This window comes from Mus pahari, chromosome 7 (assembly GCF_900095145.1).
Source record: "Mus pahari chromosome 7, PAHARI_EIJ_v1.1, whole genome shotgun sequence".
Taxonomy (NCBI): Eukaryota; Metazoa; Chordata; class Mammalia; order Rodentia; family Muridae; genus Mus; species Mus pahari.
Window position 1 is genome coordinate 68,588,793 of NC_034596.1, and position 21,330 is coordinate 68,610,122.

General features: G+C 39.1%; 1 protein-coding gene across 1 annotated transcript in view; it reads left to right on the plus strand.

The window, feature by feature from the left end:
• The first annotated feature begins 759 nt into the window (after window positions 1-759).
• Mnat1 (MNAT1 component of CDK activating kinase) overlaps window positions 760-21,330 on the plus strand; it is a 143,781-nt gene continuing 123,210 nt past the window's right edge. Inside the window, exon 1 of the mRNA XM_029540543.1 lies at window positions 760-951. Coding sequence (XP_029396403.1) covers window positions 863-951 — 89 coding nt within the window. The 5' untranslated portion in view covers window positions 760-862. The remainder of the gene's footprint in view (window positions 952-21,330) is intronic.

Below are 21,330 nucleotides of genomic sequence, written 5' to 3' on the forward strand. Positions count from 1 at the left end.
ATTGTGGACAAGACATATGAGAGTTAGGTTGTGCAATTCAGCTTGCCTGGCAGTCTTGAGGGGAAGGCCTTTGTGTAGGAACAGGTGCTAGATATTATTTATAGAAGTATTCTGACATTTAGTAAGAATTTGAAGTATGGGTACAAAGAATAGCATTTAGATAATTTTTATGAACTTAAACAATTACTTTGGCTTTTTTTTTTTTTTTAAATTTTACTATTTTTTTTTGGGGGGGGGGGAGACAGTGTCTCCTTAGGTAGCCCAAGCTGTACAGAATTCCGTATGGAGCCTAGATCCAACTCATGGCTGTTTCCTGTTTCAGCCTCCCAAGTGTTGGTATTATAGGTGTGAGCCACTACACTTAGCATTATTCTAATCCTTATATATGCGAATCAAATTATGTTCTGATTACACAACTATTAAGACGTATACAGTACAGACTGTCCAATTTTCTAAAAGAGAACACTAGTCTGTGTTATTGAGTGCGTACCAGGATAAATCTTTGAAATCATGTGGATGTTTCCAAACAAAACAAGAATTTATCTTCCTAATATGATATGGTTCCTTGTAAAATGTAATTGGGCAAGAGGTGTGTAATTTAAAAGCATCCGTTCTCCCATCCCAAGATACCGAGCTGATTCACCTAGGGTTAGGATGGAGCTGTAGCAGCTGGAACGGAGAACTCGCTCCCGGAACGTTTGTGTTGCAGCCCCTGGCTTCCAGCCGGTGCTCTTTCGCGAAGGACCATTCCGGCCAAGTGCCTGTTGGTAGCAGCCTAGCTGACGTCTGGTCTGGGGGTTCTTGTAGGTGGCAGTGGCTGAAGCCGGCGTTGGGGAAAAAAACCGAAAGCTGAGGAGAGGCCATGGACGACCAGGGCTGCCCCAGGTGTAAGACCACCAAATACCGGAATCCTTCTTTGAAGCTGATGGTGAACGTGTGCGGACACACTCTGTGAGTCTGGCGACCGTGGATTCCTGGGGTGGGAGGACAGCCCTGGGAGATGCTAGGAGGCCGCTGGGGGATAAAGGGTGTGGTTCGTTTAAACAGTGGGGGAGGGGGATGCAAAAAGAGAGCGTCGATCCTTTAAAAGGTTCGTAGCCGCTCGCCCCTAGCTTTTCTGGCCTACTTTGAAACTGGAGTTTTGACTGTGGCAAGCAGAAGTTTGGCAGGTTAACCCTCACCTACCTTTCCAGCCAGTGAAAATCTCGATTTTTTTTTTTTTTTTTCCCAGCCATGTGTTGTTAGTTGGACTTCAGACAGATGTCTGACTGAAAGCGTGGGGGATTGGAGTATTTAATTTCTTAAGAAATGTTTTTTTATTGACACGAGAACTGAAAACTTACTTTGGGTGCATACTGTTGCTATTGATCGAGTGAACTCGTTGGAAAACCTGTGTGTGTATACGTGTCCTGAAGAATTATGTCAGACTTAAATCATGTAAAGGAAGAAAATACAGACTCAAGGCAGTTACTTTGTAGCTAGGTAACGGTTGGCTTTTTTTGAGCGCTCATTCTGTCCCAGGCAAGGTAGAGTCTTACCGTGAGCCATCTCATGATAAGTTTATGTAGGTATCAATTCCTTCCTCCCCGGAAATGATCCTGAGATTTCTCAGGATTGTGGGTCTGAAGAGTAAGGATCCCAGGAAGCCGCTCTGGGAAGTGAGTGTACTTTGGTTGCTCGGTGGTGGAAGGAGGGAGAGTGATTTTGTGTATAAATGTTTTGAAGAATAAATGCAAAGTTTTGGTCAAAGTGTTTGTCAGCTTTTTATGGAGAAGTGGTTTAAGTAAAAGGTAGTCTGAGACTAAAGGTACTATAAAGTTGTGAGCACAGTATTCCTGTAGTTCCAGTGTTCCTCCAGAAGAAAAAGGTAAATTACAATGTGGTAGACAAGGTCTTCTGGCAGAAATTGCATAATGAACTGTATATATAATTGTTGTAATGTGATTATTAATTTCCTTAATTGGTCTTTTTTTTGTTTGTTTTTTGTTTTTTCGAGACAGGGTCTCTTTTCTTAATTAATTTTTATTTTGCTTTAGACAGTGTAATTGTGACTGAATGGTTTAAGATTAAAAATCCAGTAAAGGTAGTCAGCTGGAATGCATGAACAATGGCACTGAGGGAATGCTGCGGGTATATAATTAGGTGCTTGTTAAGACTGGGCCTCAAGTGTTAGTCCAGGCTGACTTTAGATTCTTCTCTGCCTAAAAGTGTTGGAATTTCAGGTATGCACTACCATGACTAGCAGACTGTTAGCTTTTTAGAGAAGTTTTGCACAATTTCTGTGTCACTTTTTTTAGCTCAGAAAAAAAAAATTGAGATCACATTCATCCTTCATCCCCACTCTATCCTCCTTTCATTCCCTTTGAATTTCATCCCAAATTCTCCACCAGTAGCTGCACCACTGAAACACATTCTCCCCGGCCCATCACTGGGGACCGTCTGTGTCTGTGATGCAGTGTTGGCGGGCAGATGGCTGTTGCTGTGCTGTGCACTCAAGGGCTGTTCCATGGCACTCCCTCTCATCTCTAGCTTTTAACATCCTTTTTGCCGGCCCCAAAACCCCGCCCCTGCCGTGTGTGTGTGTGTGTGTGTGTGTGTGTGTGTGTGTGTCTATCTATGATGTAGCTGGTCCATTTCTTTTCTTTTGTACTGGATTATTGTAGTGATGGAGTTGTCCTGCCTAAGAGTCTGGATTTTTGCTTACTGAATAGTCTCTTTGGCTTTGTCTACTGTGTTTCTCTGTCCTCTGTGTTAAATCAAAATGCTTAGGTGTATTGAGTTTTATCATATTTATATTTCATTGATATATTTGTTGGTGAGAATAATTCATAAGTGGTGTTTATTTATTTTAACTAATATATAATAATATCCACATTAGGAAACAGCACCTTGTTTGGGCAGAACAATTTGGGGAAGGCATTCATCCTTGGGGGTTGCTTGAAAACGTGTGGGTATCCTCCATGTGTTATCTGGTCAGGGAGGTGGCTGCATTGTGAATTTCAGCCGCACAAACTTCCCCACACTTGCTCTCTTCCTATTTAGTAAAGGAAAACTGATGTGCCTTTATTTAAAGACTTGTTTGTTTATGTTGTGTATATGGGTGTTTGCATGTGTGCCACCAGAGGCTAGAAGAGGACACTGGATCCCCTGGGACTGAGGTTACAGATGGTTGTGAGTTGCCTTGTGAATGGTAGAAATTGAATTGGAGTCCTCTAGAACAGTAGCAAGTGTTCTTAATCCCTGAGCTGTCACTCCAGGCCTTATTATCACTGGTAGGTTTGTTTGTTTGTTTTGTTTTTGAGACAGGGTTTCTCTGTGTAGCCCTGGCTTTCCTGGAACTTACTCTGTAGACCAGGCTGGCCTCGAACTCAGAAATCCGTCTGCCTCGGCCTCCCAAGTGCTGGGATTAAAGGCGTGCGCCACCACGCCTGGCGGGACAATGTTTTGATACATATCCTAGGTTGACCTGGAACTTGTCTTGTGGCCTAGACAAATCTTGAATTTTTGGTATTTCTGCCTTAGTTTGAGTGCTGGCCAAAGGAGGATGCTCTGTGTCCTACTACTGCATTACTTTCTGCATTATTCCTTTGAGACAGTTTCTGGCTAAACCTGGCGCTAGCATCTGTCTCTCATAGTGCTGGGGTTACTGGCGCTTGAGGCCATGCGCAGCTTTTTGCGTGGGTACGAGTATCTGAGCTCAGGTCCTTCTGCTTGCACAGCAAGTGTTCTCACCCACTGAGCCATCTCTCCAGATCTCCTCTCCACACTTTCTTTCCTTTTTCTTTTTTGAGACAGAATTTTGCTTTGTAACTCAAGTTGGCCTTGAACTAGCTAGTAACCTAGGCTGCCTGGGAGGGAACTTTGGTATCAGAGTTTCATAGGGTTTTGACTTTATTGACACCTTCTAGTCCTTCTTTTCTAGGAAGTTTTATTATCAAATTTGTGCCCTAACATTCAAACGGATAACAGGAAATTGTATGTTAAACCTTAAGGATTATTTGTTAAGATGAAAATTTTATCTGTAAGAGCCAGAAATGATAGCATATTAATTGCCTAGCGCTTTATAAGTATAAACAGAAATAGAATTAGTTTTCTTATAACTTTTAAAAAAAGAGGGCATGAAGTATGTATCTCGTAAACATTGTGACAGCCCTCTTGACTCTCAATCCTAGATTGGCCATTTAAGGTGTAAAAAGTGAAAATTTGTCCTTCACTATGAGGGATTACTTGATGGAGAGTTCAAGTAAATTTAAGAATTAATTTACTCTCACCTATGAAAAGATATTGCCAATATTCTAAATGAAACACTAATTTTTTTGGGTCTGCAATATGGTCAACTTGAGTTTAATCCCTGGGACCTTCTTAGTGGGAGGAGAAAACCCAGCTCCTGCAAGTTGCCCTCTGATTTCAGAGACACCCTCTCTTTCTCCAAGAAAGTGAACATAAGCAATAAAAATGTTTGTAGGAGTCTGTTAATTTGCTTCCTAATTTACTTAGCAAATAAAACCTAAGATAGTATATGGAATTAGAATAATGAGAATTAAGCCTGGATATATTAACAGTTTGGCTCAAGTTTTAAATGTGCTAAGTCTACTTTCAAAGACAAAAAAAACCAAGGCTCAACAGTAATATATTAGTTATTGATCTTTAGCAATTGATATTTTTGCAGTTTTTTCTTTTTCTTTTAATTCTTCTTCTTCTTCTTCTTCTTCTGTTTTTTTTTTTTTTTTTTTTTTTTTTTTTTTTTGTTTTTTCGAGGCAGGGTTTCTCTGTATAGCCCTAGCTGTCCTGGAATTCACTTTGTAGAGCAGGCTGGCCTCGAACTCAGAAATCCACCTGCCTCTGCCTCCTGAGGCAATTTTTCTTGTATACTCAATAAAATTTCCAAGTCGATGATTCCCAGACTTGACTCATACTAAAGAATCATCTGGGATGTCTATTTAAAATACAAATTTCAGGGCCCTATTAATAATTTGATTTGGGTTGGGGTAAGACTTTATCTTATCTCTATATCTTATCCTTATAAATATTGTATATTACTTATCCCGGTGAACCTTGTGCTCAGTTTTGAAACACTCTTGGGGTAGTCCATAACAAAGAATGTGGCAGACATGGTATCTGCCCTCCTCCACTTGAAATTTAGCTCTTTTGTATGACTCAAAGGAAATTAGTTTGTATTTTCACAAGGAAGAAAAGGAGAATCTAGTTATAAAATTTGTAATTGAGGTATGAAAGTGGTTTTATGCTATTCTTTTAAATAATGTACTTATTAAAAAGAACTATTTGTTTTAAAAACAACAACAACAACAACAACAACAACAACAAGAACAACCCCCCCCCCCAAAAAAAAAAATTGCCAGGTGTGATGCACGCCTTTAACCTTAGCACTTGGGAGGCAGAAGCAGAGGGCAGAGGGCAGAGGGCAGAGGGCAGAGGCAAGTAGATCTCTGTGATTTTTTTTTTTCCCTTTTGCATATAGGATCTCTCTGTGTAGTCTTGGCTATACTGGTCTTGAACTCACAGAGATGCACCTGTCTGTGTGTCTCAAGTGCTGGGATTAAAAGCATGTTCCACCATACACAGTCTGATCTGATCTCTGTAAGTTTGAGGCTTGGTCTATCTGGAGAGTTCTGGACTAGCCAGGACTACATAGTGAGGCTGGAGGAGGAGGAGGAGGCAGAGGAAGGAGAGGAGGAAGAGGAGGGAAAGGGGGAGGAGGAGGAGGAAGAGAAGGGGGAGGAACAGAAAAGAAGAGGAAGAAGAGGAGAAGAAGGAGCAGAAGAGAAATCAAAAGCGTGAAATCTGCAACAAGGGCCTTTGGGTTAGTAGATTCATCTTAAACCAATAGAAGATAGCACCAAGGGAACAAAGTGTTTGGTTGGCTTCAGATGCATAAATGATGCATAGCTTAGCACAGAGGAGGGAAGAGCCTCCTAGAAAAGTGTGATCTGGCTCTCGGGCTTAGTCAGGAGAGATGCACAAAAGTACAGGCTACAGAGGGCTGTTTATTTTATTAACATGATTGATAGGAAGTTGGAAGACATGTTAACTAGAAATTGGAAGGCTCATATCAACATTGCTTGTATTCCATACCCACCCTTCTTGTCTGACCTACAGGGAAAAAAAACCCATTCCAATCTTTTTGTGTATGCATTTGGTAGGAATTATTCAATTAAATTTTAATAGTGTTTGCTAAATAAAATTCTACAAAGGTTGCATTTTGTAGTTTTCTAAGTATTAAATGAAAATGCTATATTATCAAAATAAGTTTTATCTACTTAGAACAATGCTCTCTTTACATTTTATTTTTCAGGATGCTAGTTTAAACAAAAGGAAGACTGATAAAACTTTGAATATTCAGTCATGATTTTGTGGCCCATTACTGTATTTTGCTACATCTTTATCTTTGGCCTATGACATATAAAGTGTCTGTACTTACTTTATTATTAGATGACAGGAAGGCTAAGTGAATTTTATTACTTATGGGAGGAGATAATTGCAGTATCTTCTTATATTTCATTTTCATGTTGTCTATCATGATATGTAATTTGTGTACATGTATTACATATGCACAAATGTGTATATGATTTCTCTACAAATAGAAAAGAAAATATGAAGTTTAATGAACCTCAGTAGAAATGCTTTGGAGTGATAGTTTTTTTTTTTTTTTTTTAAATTTAACTAAGTTGAAATGTAAAAAGCAAGAATTTTGAGATGAAGGGAAATGATATATACCCCCCCTTTTTTTAAACATAAATATGACAGTGGCTATATCATTGAAAATTAATGAGGGCTCCATCAATATGGTGCAGTTTCTCTGCATCATGGATTCATATATATTTAATGAGCCTACTATTCTAATTCCAGGTAACTGAAGCAAACTGCATCTGACATTCACTCTGATTTACTTGTAAACAACTCATTCCATTAAATTATAAAGGCCTTGAAATCTACCAGTATTAAACACAGCTTCTTCCTAAATAAAATTGTATGGTGTTTACTTTGTTGCCATAACTAAGTTGTTTTTAAACAAACAAGGATCAGTTTTAGTGTTTGTTTCACATGCTGCCAAAATTGTCATTATTGATATTTTAAAAATGATTAGTGGGGCTGGGGAGATGGCTCAGTGGTTAAGAATACTCTCTGCTCTTCCGAAGGACCTGGGTTCAATTCCCAGCACCCACATGGCAGCTGACAACTGTCTGTAACTTCAGTTCCAGGGGACACAACACCCTCACCGAGACATGCATATAGGCAAAACACTGATTCACATAAAGTAAAAAGTTAAAAAAACAAACAAACCCAACAATTATGGTGTTAGTAAATTCAGATTCCTTATCTGTATTTACTTTTTGCCCAGCTAATAGCAAAGGGAAATGTTTGCCTTTGACACTGATAAGCTATGTATATGTGTATATATGTATATGTATGATGGTTTTGTGCCTATGTATATATGTAGTGTATACATACATGTGTGTGATTACTGTGAACACATGGAAACCCAAGGAAGATGTCAAGTGTCTTACTTTATCACATTCCACTTTGTGCCCTTGAGACAGAGTCTCTCACTGAACCCAAAGTGAGGCTGGTGGCTAGCAAGTCCCAGTGGTCCTCCTGCATCTTACCCAAGGGCTTAAGAGGGCATGTAGCCATACCCAACTTTTTACATGGGTGCTGGGAGCTTGACCAGGTCCTTATTTTTGTACAGTAACTGCTCTTACCTGCTGAGCCATCTTCTTTTAAAGATTTAAAATATGTGCTGAAACAGATGTTTCTTTCTGTATTATTCAGATTATGAATGTCTTGTTTATATTTCAGGCACTCATTAATGTTTAATTCCTTTTGGGAGTTAGTTGCAAAAGGAAATCTATGTAATGTGCTGTTATTAAAAATGCAAACTCATACATTTCATAGTAGGAATCCCGTGGATGATAACAGCCACGAGTGGGGTAAATTTAGTGCTTCTAACTTTTCCTTGGGAAATACATTGTTTCTTGCTTGTTTCACATGTTTTATATTTAGATTGTTTGAAAAGAGAATGGAAACTAAAACATATATTCTGTGAGGAAATGAGTATGTAATAAACTAGAAATCATTGAAAGCATGTGGCCCAAGAGGATTGATTACTGCACTGTTTCATAGAAGAGTCCCAGGAACAGATAAGCTCCAGAGGTTTTGTGTTCCTTCCAGGCATTGGAGCCCTGGTCTGGGGATGCTCAGCACCTGTTGTACCACTGTAAATGTATCCCTATGCAAGCTTATTTCTCTTACAAGGGATTTGGCATGTTGAACCTGACACATGGTAGCTATACACATGGTATATTATGTCTTCTTTGGGCACATAATATACTATGTATTGTGATTATTATTTAGAGTGGTGCTGTCAGTCTTAAGTGGTATAAAATGTTTGATGTTTGCAGTAATAGAAATTTCAAATATACTGAGGATTGTTGGTTATCAGGTACAGGTAGCAATTTCTGTGCTTGAATATCTTTGTGTATGTGTGAGTATAAAAGATACATTTCCTTCTTCCTTCTTTCCTTTCCCTCCCTCCCTTCCTTCCTCCCTCTGTCCCTCCTTTCTTTTATTCCTTGCTGCTCCTCCTCCTCCTTTCTCTCTCTCTCTCTCTCTCTCTCTCTCTCTCTCTCTCTCTCTCTCTCTCTCTCTCTCTCTCTCTCTCTCTCTAGTGACATATTTGTAGCCTCAGCCCCTTGCGTGCACTACCGCACTTGGATTTTCTTTTCCTTCTTTGGGGATGGGGAACAGACCTGGAGCCTCCAACATGCAAGGCTAAGGAGCTCCTGTTAAGCCACACCGTCAACCCTATATTCCTTCTTCCAGTCTCTTCTTCCCCCCCTTCTCCTTTCTTCCCTCTTCTTTTTTCCCTCTTCCCCTCTCCTCCCTCCTTCCCTCCATCCCTCCCTCCCCCTTTTTCTTCATCAAGTTCTTGCTGTGGAGTCTCAGTCTGGAACTTGTTACCATCTCACTTCAGCCTTCTAAATGTCGAGGTTACAGATCCCCATCACAGCGCTTGCCTGTAATAGAGTATATTTCTAGAAATGGGAATGCATAGTTATAGTTTTGGTAAATGCTGCCATTTTTTCCTTTTCTCAATTTTATTAAGATATAATCAAAAGTACATATTTGAAGTACATAGTTTTATTAGTTTTGAAATATACATACACTTATGAAACCATTATCATACTATTTTATCATCTGATAAAATTTTCTGTGTCTAGCTGGCTATGGTGGTGCATGCCTTTAGTCCCAGCAACTTGTAGGTTAGAGGCAAGTGGTGAGTTCAAGACCAGATTGGTCTGCATAGCTCTGGACCAGCCAGAGCTATGTAGTGAGAACCTATCTTAAAAAAAAAAAGAAAAAGAAAAAAAAATACTATATCCATCTTGTCTGCATTCTTCCCTCCACCCCATCCCTAGGGAACAACTGATTTGTTTTCTTCCATAATCAATTGTGACCCTATGTAAATTACAGTAAGAGCAAACCAAAGCCTGAACGCTGTGTGTGTGTTGCTTTGTGAGGCAGCACCTGGTTCCTCCACACTGTAGACTTGCATTTCATCATGTACCACATTATGTACCATGCTTCATTTATTCATTTGCCAGTAGATGGATGTTTGGCATGCTTCTGATTGTCTATGTCAAGGGTTTCTCTGAGGGTTTTTTTTTTTTTTTAAAGAAGTGTGTGTGTGTGTGTGTGTGTGTGTGTGTGTCCTCTTGGGTGAATACTTAGGAGACTGACTAGGTTATGTAGCATGCATGTTTAATTTTTAAAAATTTTATAGTTTTGGAATTTTTTGTGAGGTCTTATGACTTAAGGCTAAAAGATTTTCTCTTCTGTTGACCTATTCTATTCTATTGAAATGACTCCCATTAGTTTGCTTAAATCTTTTAAGAAGCAGTTAATAGTGCATCGTGGTGCTACAAACCTGGAATCCCAGCTCTAGGGAGACAGGCAGGAGGATCACAAGATTCAGGTCAGGTAGCCTGGGCTACACAATGAGTCTGAGGCCAACCTGGGCTATATACTTAAGGAGAGTCTTTTTCAGAAAGAATCGAATGAAAGGGAAAAACAATTAGTCAAATGTGGGTGTGTTTCTGAGTCCATTTCTTATTGATTTATGTGCAACTTTGTGCAGCATTCACAAAGTATGCTGATTACCAAAATGTTGTAATAAGTCTTGCAATCAGGTACCGTGATTCCTTTATTTATCCTTTTTATTACAAAAGTCTCCTTGATTATTCTATGCCCTTAGAATTTGCATATAAAATTTGAACCATCTGGTAACTTAAAAAAAAAAAGCTTGCTAGAGTATTGATTGCGGTCACATTAAATTTGGGGAAAATTGCCATTTAAAGATGACTGGATGTACTAATCTGTGAATGTGGTAATACCCTCTCTAGTATTTAGGTCTTTACTTTCAGATAGCAGTGGTCAGTAGTTTCTAATGTAGCTGTGGTAGCTGGCCTTTATTATGCTTTTCCTAAGTATTTTTTTGGTTCTACTTTTTTTTTTTTTTTTTTTTTTTTACTTTCTGGATATACAAGAATTCAGCTTTTCTATACTAATTTTATATACTACAGTATTTCTAAAGTTCATTCTGGCAGTTGACTTGTAGATTTCCTTAGGATTTTCAGTATAAAGTAATCATACCATTTATAAATATGGCAGGTTTTTATTGTTCATTTCAAAGTGTATTTAGTTAGATTTTTTGGGGGTGGGGTGGGGAATGGGGCTTGAGATAGGGTTTTGTATCTTAGGCTGGCCTCAGATTTTCTGTGCAGTTGAGGACAATACAGAATTTTTGGTTGTCTTGCCTCCATTGTCCATGATTAGGATTGCAGGTGTGTGCTACCATGCAGGCCACTGTTTAGTATTAATGCAAGCTACAGCCTCTAGTTTAGTGCTGACTGTGGGTGGTAAAAATGGGCATTTCCTGTCCTTTATCTTTGGAGTAGGGATGAAATGTATCTTTTACCATTTAGTATGATGTTGGTTGCAGCTGCCTTCACATTTGCTTGTGTGATATTAGCAGGCCTGGGAAGATCTGCATATGCTTTGTCTCCCTCAGTGCCTGCCTCATGGTAGGACTGCTTCCCACAGGCTAAGTCCCCAACAGGGAAACAACTGTCTTTAAAATGTCCATGTATTTATTTATTTTATGTGCATATGTGTTTTGCCTGCATATGTGTGCACCATGTGCATGCCTGTGGATGGTTGCAAGCCAACCTGTGGGTGTTAGGAGCTGAATCTGGACCCTATGAAAGAACAGCAAGTGCTTTTAATGACGGTTCAGACATCTTTCCAGCCCTGCAGAGGCAGAGGCAGAGAGGCAGAGAGAGGCAGAGAGAGGCAGAGAGAGAGGCAGAGAGGCAGAGGCAGTTGGATCTCTGTGAGTTCAATGTCAGCCTGGTCTATAGAGCGAGTTCCAGGACAGTCAGGGCTACGCAGAGAAGCCCTGTTTTGGACTTACATACTCCAGACTTACTCAGAGACTCTTCACTGGCAATGCTTTGCCTTCTTCTGATTGGCTACATATGACAAAGTGTACATGGAGGATCAAACCTGGAGGACTGATTATGCATTAATCAAGACTGGGTTTACAGTGTTACCTCAGGACCAGGCACAATGTGTTCTCACCTATGGAGTTGAGGCACATTGCAGGCAAAGAACCTTACTGGTCTTGAGTTTTTCTCGTTCTTTTTTTGTTGTTGTTTTTGTTTTGTTTTGTTTTGTTTTTTCGAGACAGGGTTTCTCTGTGTAGCCCTGGCTGTCCTCACTCTGTAGACCAGGCTGGCCTCGAACTCAGAGATCCGCCTGCCTCTGCCTCCCGAGTGCTGGGATTAAAGGCGTGCGCCACCACACCCGGCTTTTTTTCTTGTTCTTGAGAAAGAGGACAGATATAACCCAGGCCAGAGGCTGCCTTGTTTTATTTCGTTCTCTTAGGCAGCAAAGACTTCACAGAACTGTGGCTGGTCTAGAAGTCAGGCTGATCTACAAAATAAAGAAAGGGGAGGTGTGCTGAGTGAGTGCATTCCTTTATGAATGAGCATTATGAATGCGTATTCGTGGTAAGGGCATAGCCTCCTCAAGGATCAACCTCCATTTCCTTCTTCAGGCTGGGGCCTGATCTTGCTCTCCACAGAGACTCCATGCTGAGAGTAGCTAACCCTCTGGGCTCAGTTTCCAGACTGATGGTCCCTTTCTGTCAGAGCTCACTACCCACCCTACCCTAGCTTTTCTCTAGATGTGTCTGTCTTCTTATTTTCTATTGCCCAAGTCAGTTCAGCCCCAAAGCCCTGCAGGTGACTTCAGTGCATGCCTGTAATCCAGCTCTTGACTGCCTGAAGCAGGAAGATTTTCAAGAGCAGTAGGTCTTGGTCTGGATGCTGCTGCCAAACCTGATGACTGTGATTTCTAGAATCCACTTGTTGGAAGAAAATGAGCTTCAAGTTGTCCTATTATATTCACAGGTGCTGAGGCGTGTGTGTGTGTGTGTGTGTGTGTGTGTGTGTGTGTGTACACAGGTTTACACACACACACACACACACAGTACACACATCATACACAGACACACAGAGTACACACACACACACACACACATGCACTCATGTATGCATGTTTACACCAAATGAACATGAACACACACACACATGCACTCATGTATGCATGTTTACACCAAATGAACATGAACACACACACACACATGCACTCATGCACGCGTGTTTATACTAAACACCTGTTAGGGTGCCTCACAACTGCCTGTAACTACCTCCAGGGAGTCTGAAGTCCTTTTATCTTAGGTCTCTACACTCAGGTGCATATACCCTACACAGATACATGTACATAATTAGAAATAAAAATACATTTTTAAAAAAATGTAAAAAATATTAACAGGCTGGCCAGAGCTGTACAGAAAGATAAATGCCTGGAAAAAATATATAAAATCTCTATGTCTGTTTTGAGAGCAAATTCTGAACAAACCCATTTGTGCTTTGTATTTGGTGATAATAATAACGTGTTCCTATAGTTTAAGTAGTTGTCTCTTCAATTTAGATCTGACTTCTTTTTTAAATAAACTTCACGTTTTCTTTCTTTATTCTCTCCCTCATTTAAATTTTTTGTGTCTGTGGTATATAAGTGTGTGTACCTGTTTTGTGCGGTGTGTTCATGTGTGTGCAGGTGCCTGTAGAGGTCAGAGGTCAGTAGTGGGGCCTTCTTCTATTGCACTCCACCTTATTTTTTGAGGCAGGGTCCTAATTTGTTTTTTATAACATTTATGTGGCAGTCAGAGGACAACTAATGAGGATTACTTTTCTCTTTCCACTTTGTGGGTGGATTGAGAAAAGAGATTGAACTCAGGCTGTCAGGCTTGGCAGTAAGTGCCATTACCAATTGAGCCATCTCACTGACCTCAGGTTTGACTTCTTAAAAAAATTAAAAAAAATTTTTATTAATAAAACTTATTTTAAAATATACAACTCATTATTGATATTTTTAAGTCATTAAAGTATAATAGTTAAATGCCTCTTAAATATACATGATATCTTCTGAAGCACTCAACCAGTTTTTAAAATCTGTTTGGAACATTAAACATGATAGAAGTAGAAAAATAAAACTCTTATGCAGTTCTCTATGAAAGGAAATTGTGACAAGTTCCTGATTAGACAGAAACCATTCCATCTCCAAGGGAGAATACACAGCGTAACTGTGGCTTCATAGAATGAATTTTTCTGCTTGTGGACGTTGTACATCGTGGTGCGCACTAGGCTCCGCACCACGATGTACAACGTCCACAAGCAGGTTGTGTTGAATATAGGCTTTTGTAGTTGGATTTGATAATTTTTTGAATTTCCTCAGTTTCTGTTGTTATATCTTCATTTTCATTTCTGATTTTGTTAATTTGGATACTGTCTCTGTGCCCTTTGGTTAGTCTGGCTAAGGGTTTATGTATCTTGTTGATTTTCTTAAAGAGCCAGCTCCTGGTTTTGTTGATTCTTTGTATAGTTCTTTTTGTTTCTACTTGGTTGATTTCAGCCCTGAGTTTGATTATTTTTCTGCCGTCTACTCCTCTTGGGTGTACTTGCTTCTTTTTGTTCTAGAGCTTTCAGGTGTGCTGTTAAGCTGCTATAAGCTCTCTCATGTTTCTCTTTGGAGGCACTCAGAGCTATGAGTTTTCCTCTTAGCACTGCTTTCATTGTGTCCCATAAGTTTGGGTATGTTGTGCCTTCATTTTCATTAAATTCTAAAAAGTCTTTAATTTCTTTCTTTATTTCTTCCTTGACCATGTTATCATTGAGTGGTGCGTTGTTCAGCTTCCATGTGTATGTGGGCTTTCTGTTGTTTTTGTTGCTATTGAATACCAGCCTTAGTCTGTGGTGATCTGATAGGATGCGTGGGATTATTTCAATCTTCTTGTATCTGTTGATGCCTGTTTTGTGACTAATTATATGGTCAGTTTTTTAGAAGGTACCATGAGGTGCTGAGAAGAAGGTATATTCTTTTGTTTTTGGATGAAATATTCTATAGATATCTGTTATATCCATTTGGTTCATAACTTCTGTTAGTTTCACTGTGTTTCTGTTTAGTTTGTGTTTCCATGATCTGTTCATTGCTGAAAGTGGGGTGTTGAAGTTGTCCACTACTATTGTGTGAGGTACAATGTGTGTTTTGAGTTCTAGTAAAGTTTCTTTTATGAATGTGGGTGNCCTTGCATTTGGAGCATAGATGTTGAGAATTGAGAGTTCATCTTGGTAGATTTTTCCTTTGACCAGTATGGAATGCCCTTCCTTATCTTTTTTTGATAACTTTTGGTTGAAAATCGATTTCATTTGATATTAGAATAACTACTCCAGCTTGTTTCTTGGAACTATTTATTTGCTTGGAGAATTGTTTTGCAGCCCTTTACTTTGAGGTAGTGTCTGTCTTTGTCACTGAGGTGTGTTTACTGTATGTAGCAAAATGCTGGGTCCTGTTTATGTATCAAGTCTGTTAGTCTATATCTTTTTATTGGAGAATTGAGTCCATTGATGTTAAGAGATATTAAGGAATAGTGATTATTGCTTCCAGTTATTTTTGTTGTTAGAGATTGAATTATGATTGTGTGTCTGTCTTCTTTTGGGTTTGTTGAAAGAAGATTACTTTCTTGCTTTTTCTAGGTTATAGTTTACCACCTTGTGTTGGAGTTTTCCATCTATTATTCTTTGTAGGACTGGATTTGTGGAGAGATATTGTATAAATTTGTTTTTGTCTTGGTTTCTTCATCTATGGTAATTGAGAGTTTTGCTGGGTATAGTAGCCTGGGCTGGCATTTGTGTTCTCTTAGGGTCTGTAGAACATCTGCCCAGGATCTACTAGCTTTCATAGTCTCTGGTGAGAAGTACTGTGTAATTCTGATAGGCCTGCTTTTATATGTTACTTGACCTTTTACCCTTACTGCTTTTAATGTTCTTTCTTTGTTTTGTGCATTTGGTGTTTTGACTATATTATGTGATGGAGGAATTTTTTTTTTTTTTTTCTGGTCCAATCTATTTGGATGGAGCTCTGTAGACTTTTTGTATGTTCATGGATATCTCTTTCTTTAGGTTAGGGAAGTTTTCTTCTATAATTTTGTTGAAGATATTTACTGGTCCTTTAAGTTGGGAATCTTCACTCTCTTCTATACCTATTATCCTTAGGTTTCGTCTTCTCATTGTGTCCTGGATTTCCTGGATGTTTTGGGTTAGGAGTTTTTTTGCATTTTGCATTTTCTTTGACTGTTGTGTCAATGTTTTCTATGGTATCTTCTGCACCCGAGAGTCTCCCTTCTATCTCTTGTATTCTGTTGGTGATGCTTGCATCTGTGACTCCTGATTTCTTTCCTAAGTTTTCTATCACCAGGGTTGTCTTCCTTTGTGATTTCTTTATTGTTTCTATTTCCATATTTAGATCTTGGATGGTTTTGTTCAGTTCCTTCACCTGTTTGGTTGTGTTTTCCTGTAATTCTTTAAGGGATTTCTGTGTTTCCTCTTTAAATGCTTCATTTAAGAGAGTTATTTATGTCCTTCTTAAAGTCCTCTACCATCATCATGAGATGTGACTTTAAATCAGAGTCTTGTTTTTCTGATGTGTTGGGGTTATCCAGGGCTCGCTGTGGTGGGAGTACTGGGTCCTGATGATGCCAAGTAGCCTTGGTTTCTGTTGCTTATGCTTTTGCCCTTGCCTCTAGCCATCTGGTTATCTCTGGTGTTAGCTGGTCTTGCAGTCTCTGACTGTGGCTTGTTCCCCCTGCAAGCCTGTGTGCCTGCACTCCTGAGAGACCAGCTTTCTCCTGGCAGTATTTGTGTATGGAGAGCTGTGGCACAGCATCAGCTCTGGGCCAAGGTTTGTTTCTTTAAAACTAAATGTAACTATTTAGCCTGGATCAGAACTCAGTTTTAAGATGTCATCAGCTCTGAGTTCTCAAGTGACAATCTTTCGGATTTCACTAAGAGATATTAGGGTATTTGCCTTGACAGTCTTAAGAAATTGGTATAGTTTTTCGCTAGTCCAGAAATTGTTGAGAAACAACACACCGTTCCAAGCAGCTAGAAATTTCCTGTTTGAATAGAGGATTAAGAAGTTAATTGCTACATGTGGAAGCGTTGGTGTCTGAGTCGTGGATTTACATACTCATTTGTCAATGTTATCTAACTCAAGTTGTCTCCCCTTCCCCTCTCTTTGCCTGCTCTCTTCTCCTCCCCCTTTTTCATTTTCCTCTCCCCTCCATTATTCATTCCTTCTCTTCCTCTCTCTTCCACCCCCTGCTGGGTTAGGATGGGATCCATGACCACATGCATATTAGACTAGCACTGTGTTACTGAGTTAAGTTTTTAGCTCTCAGTCTCTTAGTCTTATTTTGTTATTTTTCAGTGTTTTTTGAGATTATTCCAAGCTGTAACAATTAATAAACTTTTTTAAGCCAGCACAAACTTTTTTTGTCTATTATATTTAATTTTATTTTGATTGACATGCACACAATTAATAATAATAGGATTCAGGGTGATGTTTTAGTCCAACCATACAGCATGAACAATCTTCTTCTCTTTACCCTGCTAACCATTAATAATCAGTGCTGTGCATCCAGATATACTTCGTTGAAGTTAAGAATAAAATATTCTTTTTTTTTTTTTTGTGATAGGGTTTGTCTGTGTAGCCCTGGCTTTCCTGGAACTCACTCTGTAGACCAGGCTGGCCTTGAACTCAGAAATCTGCCTGCCTCTGCCTCCCAAGTGCTGGGATTAAAGGCGTGTGCCACCACTACCCAGCATGAATAAAATATTCTTAAATACTGAATCATCAGTGTTTATCATGAAGAATTCATTACTCTGACATTCCAATTCATTAATTTGGAATTTCTGGTTATAGTGGTTTTTAAAAAATTAATTAATTATTTTTATATTTTTATTTATTTATACTCCAGTTGTTGACCCGCACCTTTCATACCCCCCTCCCCCAAGTTCCTCATCCCAGACGGGCGCCGGGCGGAGTGAGTGGACCAGAGCAAGAAGGAGAAAAGAAGGAGGAAAAATTATTTCAAATTTATTTTTTGAGGCAGGGTTTACTGTGTAGTCCTGGCTGGCTTGAAAGTCACTGTGTAGACCATGCAGGCCTAGAACTCATGGAGATCTACCTGCTTTTGTTTCTAGTGCTGGGGTTAAAACATGAACCACTACATTCAATATGAGTTTTTAAACAAAATACAATTCCAGATTTTTAATATGTTAGTGCATTTTTCCTTTATCATATAAGCTTGTACACATACAAACAGAACAGTAGACATATGTTAATGGTCAGTTGAGCTATAACCTTGAAATGTGTTATCTGGTAAACTTATGCTGCATTCTGAGTTTTTATTTTAAAGACAGTCTTTTGTTTTATTGCTCAGGTTAGGCTTAAACTCACACCCTGGTGTCCCGAGCGCGAGGGTTACAGCTGTGCATCACCATATCTAGCTTATATTACAGTTTGAAAATATTTTTAATATAGTGTTTTTAAGTTTTCAACTCTACAGCAGCTGTAAATTGTGTTTCATGACAAAATTTTAATTTCTAGACTATCACTCAACTTACACCTAGATTTTATCATGAAAATTTAGGAGATAAAATACAGTTTGGTTTTAGTTTATATGCTTGTCTCTTGGTACCTATAGGGAGTTGGTTTTCAGACCCCCAACATGCCAAATCTGAATAGGGTAGCATAATAGTTGTTTATGATTTATGTGTCTTTTCCTCTGGGTGAATCCAAAGTTGGTTGTGTGTGTGAATGAAGAAACTGTGGATAACGAAGGCCAATAGCATTTTGAAAACATCTACTCTTGAGGTAACAATCTTAGGTATGCTGGTGATGCTTGATCAAACTGCCCTTGCTGATTTGTGAATGGTGTTTGCAAGTGGATTGAGCTACCAAAGATGATTTGTGTGAACTGAACTGCTGATATTCTGACAATGCACATTGGAATCACCCCAAAGAACTAGTTCTAAACAGGGCCATAGCCTTCTTTGCCCTATTAACCTTTCCTTTTCACTCCCTCTGGTGAGTGGTGGGCTAAAAGGGAGGTTAAAGTGTTTAAGAACCCTTACTAAAGTAGGGTTTGAAAAATCTAAGCCAACAAAGTTTCCTGGCTTCTTGATTTTCTTCTGCTTCTTGTCACTTGATCCTGGTGCCTAATTTCAAATGTCCTTTCATTTAACACTTTCTTGTGCTAGAACTTGATGCTGCAGAGGTGAACAAAAAGATAGTCTTTCCCTGGGGTATTACTGCTAGGGCAGGCAGAGATGCCATAGTTGTGATAAGTGCTGCTGGAGTTATCTATGGATTGTAGTTTAGCTAATAGGAGAGCAAGGTGCCAACAAGCGCTCAAGTCATTACCAAGCACTGTGAATACTTTCTCCTGAAACTGCCCTTCAAGTTACGGATTTTATCATATTCCCTCTGTGTCACAGTCTATATTCTCCTCTCTCCTTGGACTGTTTTGGATGTCTCCTGTCTGAGGCTACTCTGTTTCAGTTATAACCTGCACACTTGGCTTGATGGCCCCACTAGTCCCCTAACCCCAAGCTGAGAAAACGAAAAGTTGCCTTCCTAATTAGAAAAGCCATGTGAATAACCCTGATACTTCGTGCTTAATCTTTATCAGTGGTTTCTTATGTCCTCCATCAGCTCTCTCCAAACATTTTAAGTAGGGGGCTTGTAAGATGACTCAGCAAGTAAGGGAGTCTACCAAGGACCTGAGTTCAATCCCGCTGGAAAGAGAGAACTCCCTCAAGCTATTTTTTGATCTCTATACACGTGCATGCTCTCTGTCTGTCTGTCTGTACCCCCCCCCCCCAGAGTCACCTTTACAACAGGGGACCAGTTTTTATGTCCAGTTTGTATAGAGATGTGATTAGAAGTATTGTTTTAAATTTTTCATTGAAATTTTGTAGTATATTCTGTGTTTGTATTAAAACAAAAATTATTTACCTTTTATATTCTTTTTTCTCCTATTCCAACCTCTGAATAAAACTGATACTTTAGCTGGTCAGTGGTGGTGCATGCCTTTAATCCCAGCACTTGGGAGGCAGAGGCAGGCATATTTCTGAGTTTGAGGCCAGCCTGGTCTACAGAGTGAGTTCCAGGAGAGCCAGGGCTACACAGAGAAATCCTGTCTCGAAAAACCAACCAACCAACCAACCAACCAACCAACCAACCAACCAACCAACCAACCAACCAGACAAAAAACCCCTGATACTTTAGGAGGATGTTCCCATCACTCTGGAGTGCAGTGATTTTCAACTGTTCCTGAAACTCTAGATTTTCTGAGAAATTGTTTGGAGTAGCAGATCTTTATCATCCATTTCATCCAGAGAACATTCCAGTATCTGTGTTACATGTTAGGTTTTTGGGTGACATTTAGAGTGGAGGAAAGCTCCTGTACTAAGGAAATGTTTGGGAAGTGCTGTTCTAACTCTGACCAGAAGCTTCAAACTCCTTAGTTTATCTTGTGAAGGTCTGGTTTGTCCCTGTCTACTACGTTTTTCCTTATCTATCCCCTTAGAGCCCAGAGCCTTTTCTAGAGATTGAAACTGGTGAGATTCATTTTGTTTGACACTAGAGTTTTACTTTGCATTGGATTTAAATGAGAAAAACTGTAGTTGCTACCATGTAAAAATCAGAGATAGATAAAAACATTAATTTCTGCTATTTCTTGAAAAGATAAGTCCACATTGGACCCATTTATTTTGCAACATGAAACTCATGAGTACTGGTTACCACCACCACAGCCAACTCTAGTTGGCTAGCTTCTTCTTAAAGAGTGTTTTGAATGTTACAATTATATATTTTAATACTTATTGTTTCTTGTGAACCTGAACGAATCTAGAATCACCTGGGAGCTTAGCTTGTAGGGGATTATCTTGATTACATTAATAGATGTTTCCAGACCCATCTTAATTGTGGTGACACCATTTTATGGGTTGGGTCCTGGACTGAATGAAAAGGAGAAAGTGAGCTGAGCACTTTCATTCATTGCTTCAGACATAATGTGACCAGCTGCATCAAGTTCCTGCTGCCTTGACTTCTCCACCATGATGAGCTGTACCCTGAATGGTGTACTAAAAAAAAATCAACCCTTTCCCCCTTGAGTTGCATTTGTGTGGGTATTTTATAATGGCAACAAGAAAAGAAATGAGGATATTCATTCTACTGATTTCTGTTTCTATTGATTCGTACATATACATACACATATACATATATATGTGTATATATGTTAAGTATGTACTCTATCACTGAACATAGCTCAATGAATCTTGAAAATTCTTTTTTATTTGTTGCTTTTATTTCTTAAGATTATAATTACATAAAATTTCCCTTTTCTTTCCTCCCTCCAAATTCTCCCATATACCCCTCCTTGTTCTTCTAAATTCATGGCCTCGTTTTTTAAAATTAATTGTTGTTGCATGTATTTATGTTTATGTCTATAGTTATATATCCCTAACATAACCTGCTCAATCTATATAATGCTACTTGCATGTGTGTTTTCAGGGCTGATGATATGATATTGAATAACTAAGTATTGTGCTCTTTCTGGGGAAGACTGTTTCTCTCACTCAGCATTCCTTAGTTGCCTGTAGCTCTGCTTGAGTCCTTTTGGACTTTACCTGTCCACTTTGGCATGTTTATTGGTGTCATTCTTGTCCAACTCATGTGTGAGAAGTCATGTTGGTGAGACTTTTGGTATTCCTAGGAGACACAATTTCACAGCAACCCCCTGACTCTTGTTCTTACAGTCTTTTTTTTTTTTTTTTTTTTTTT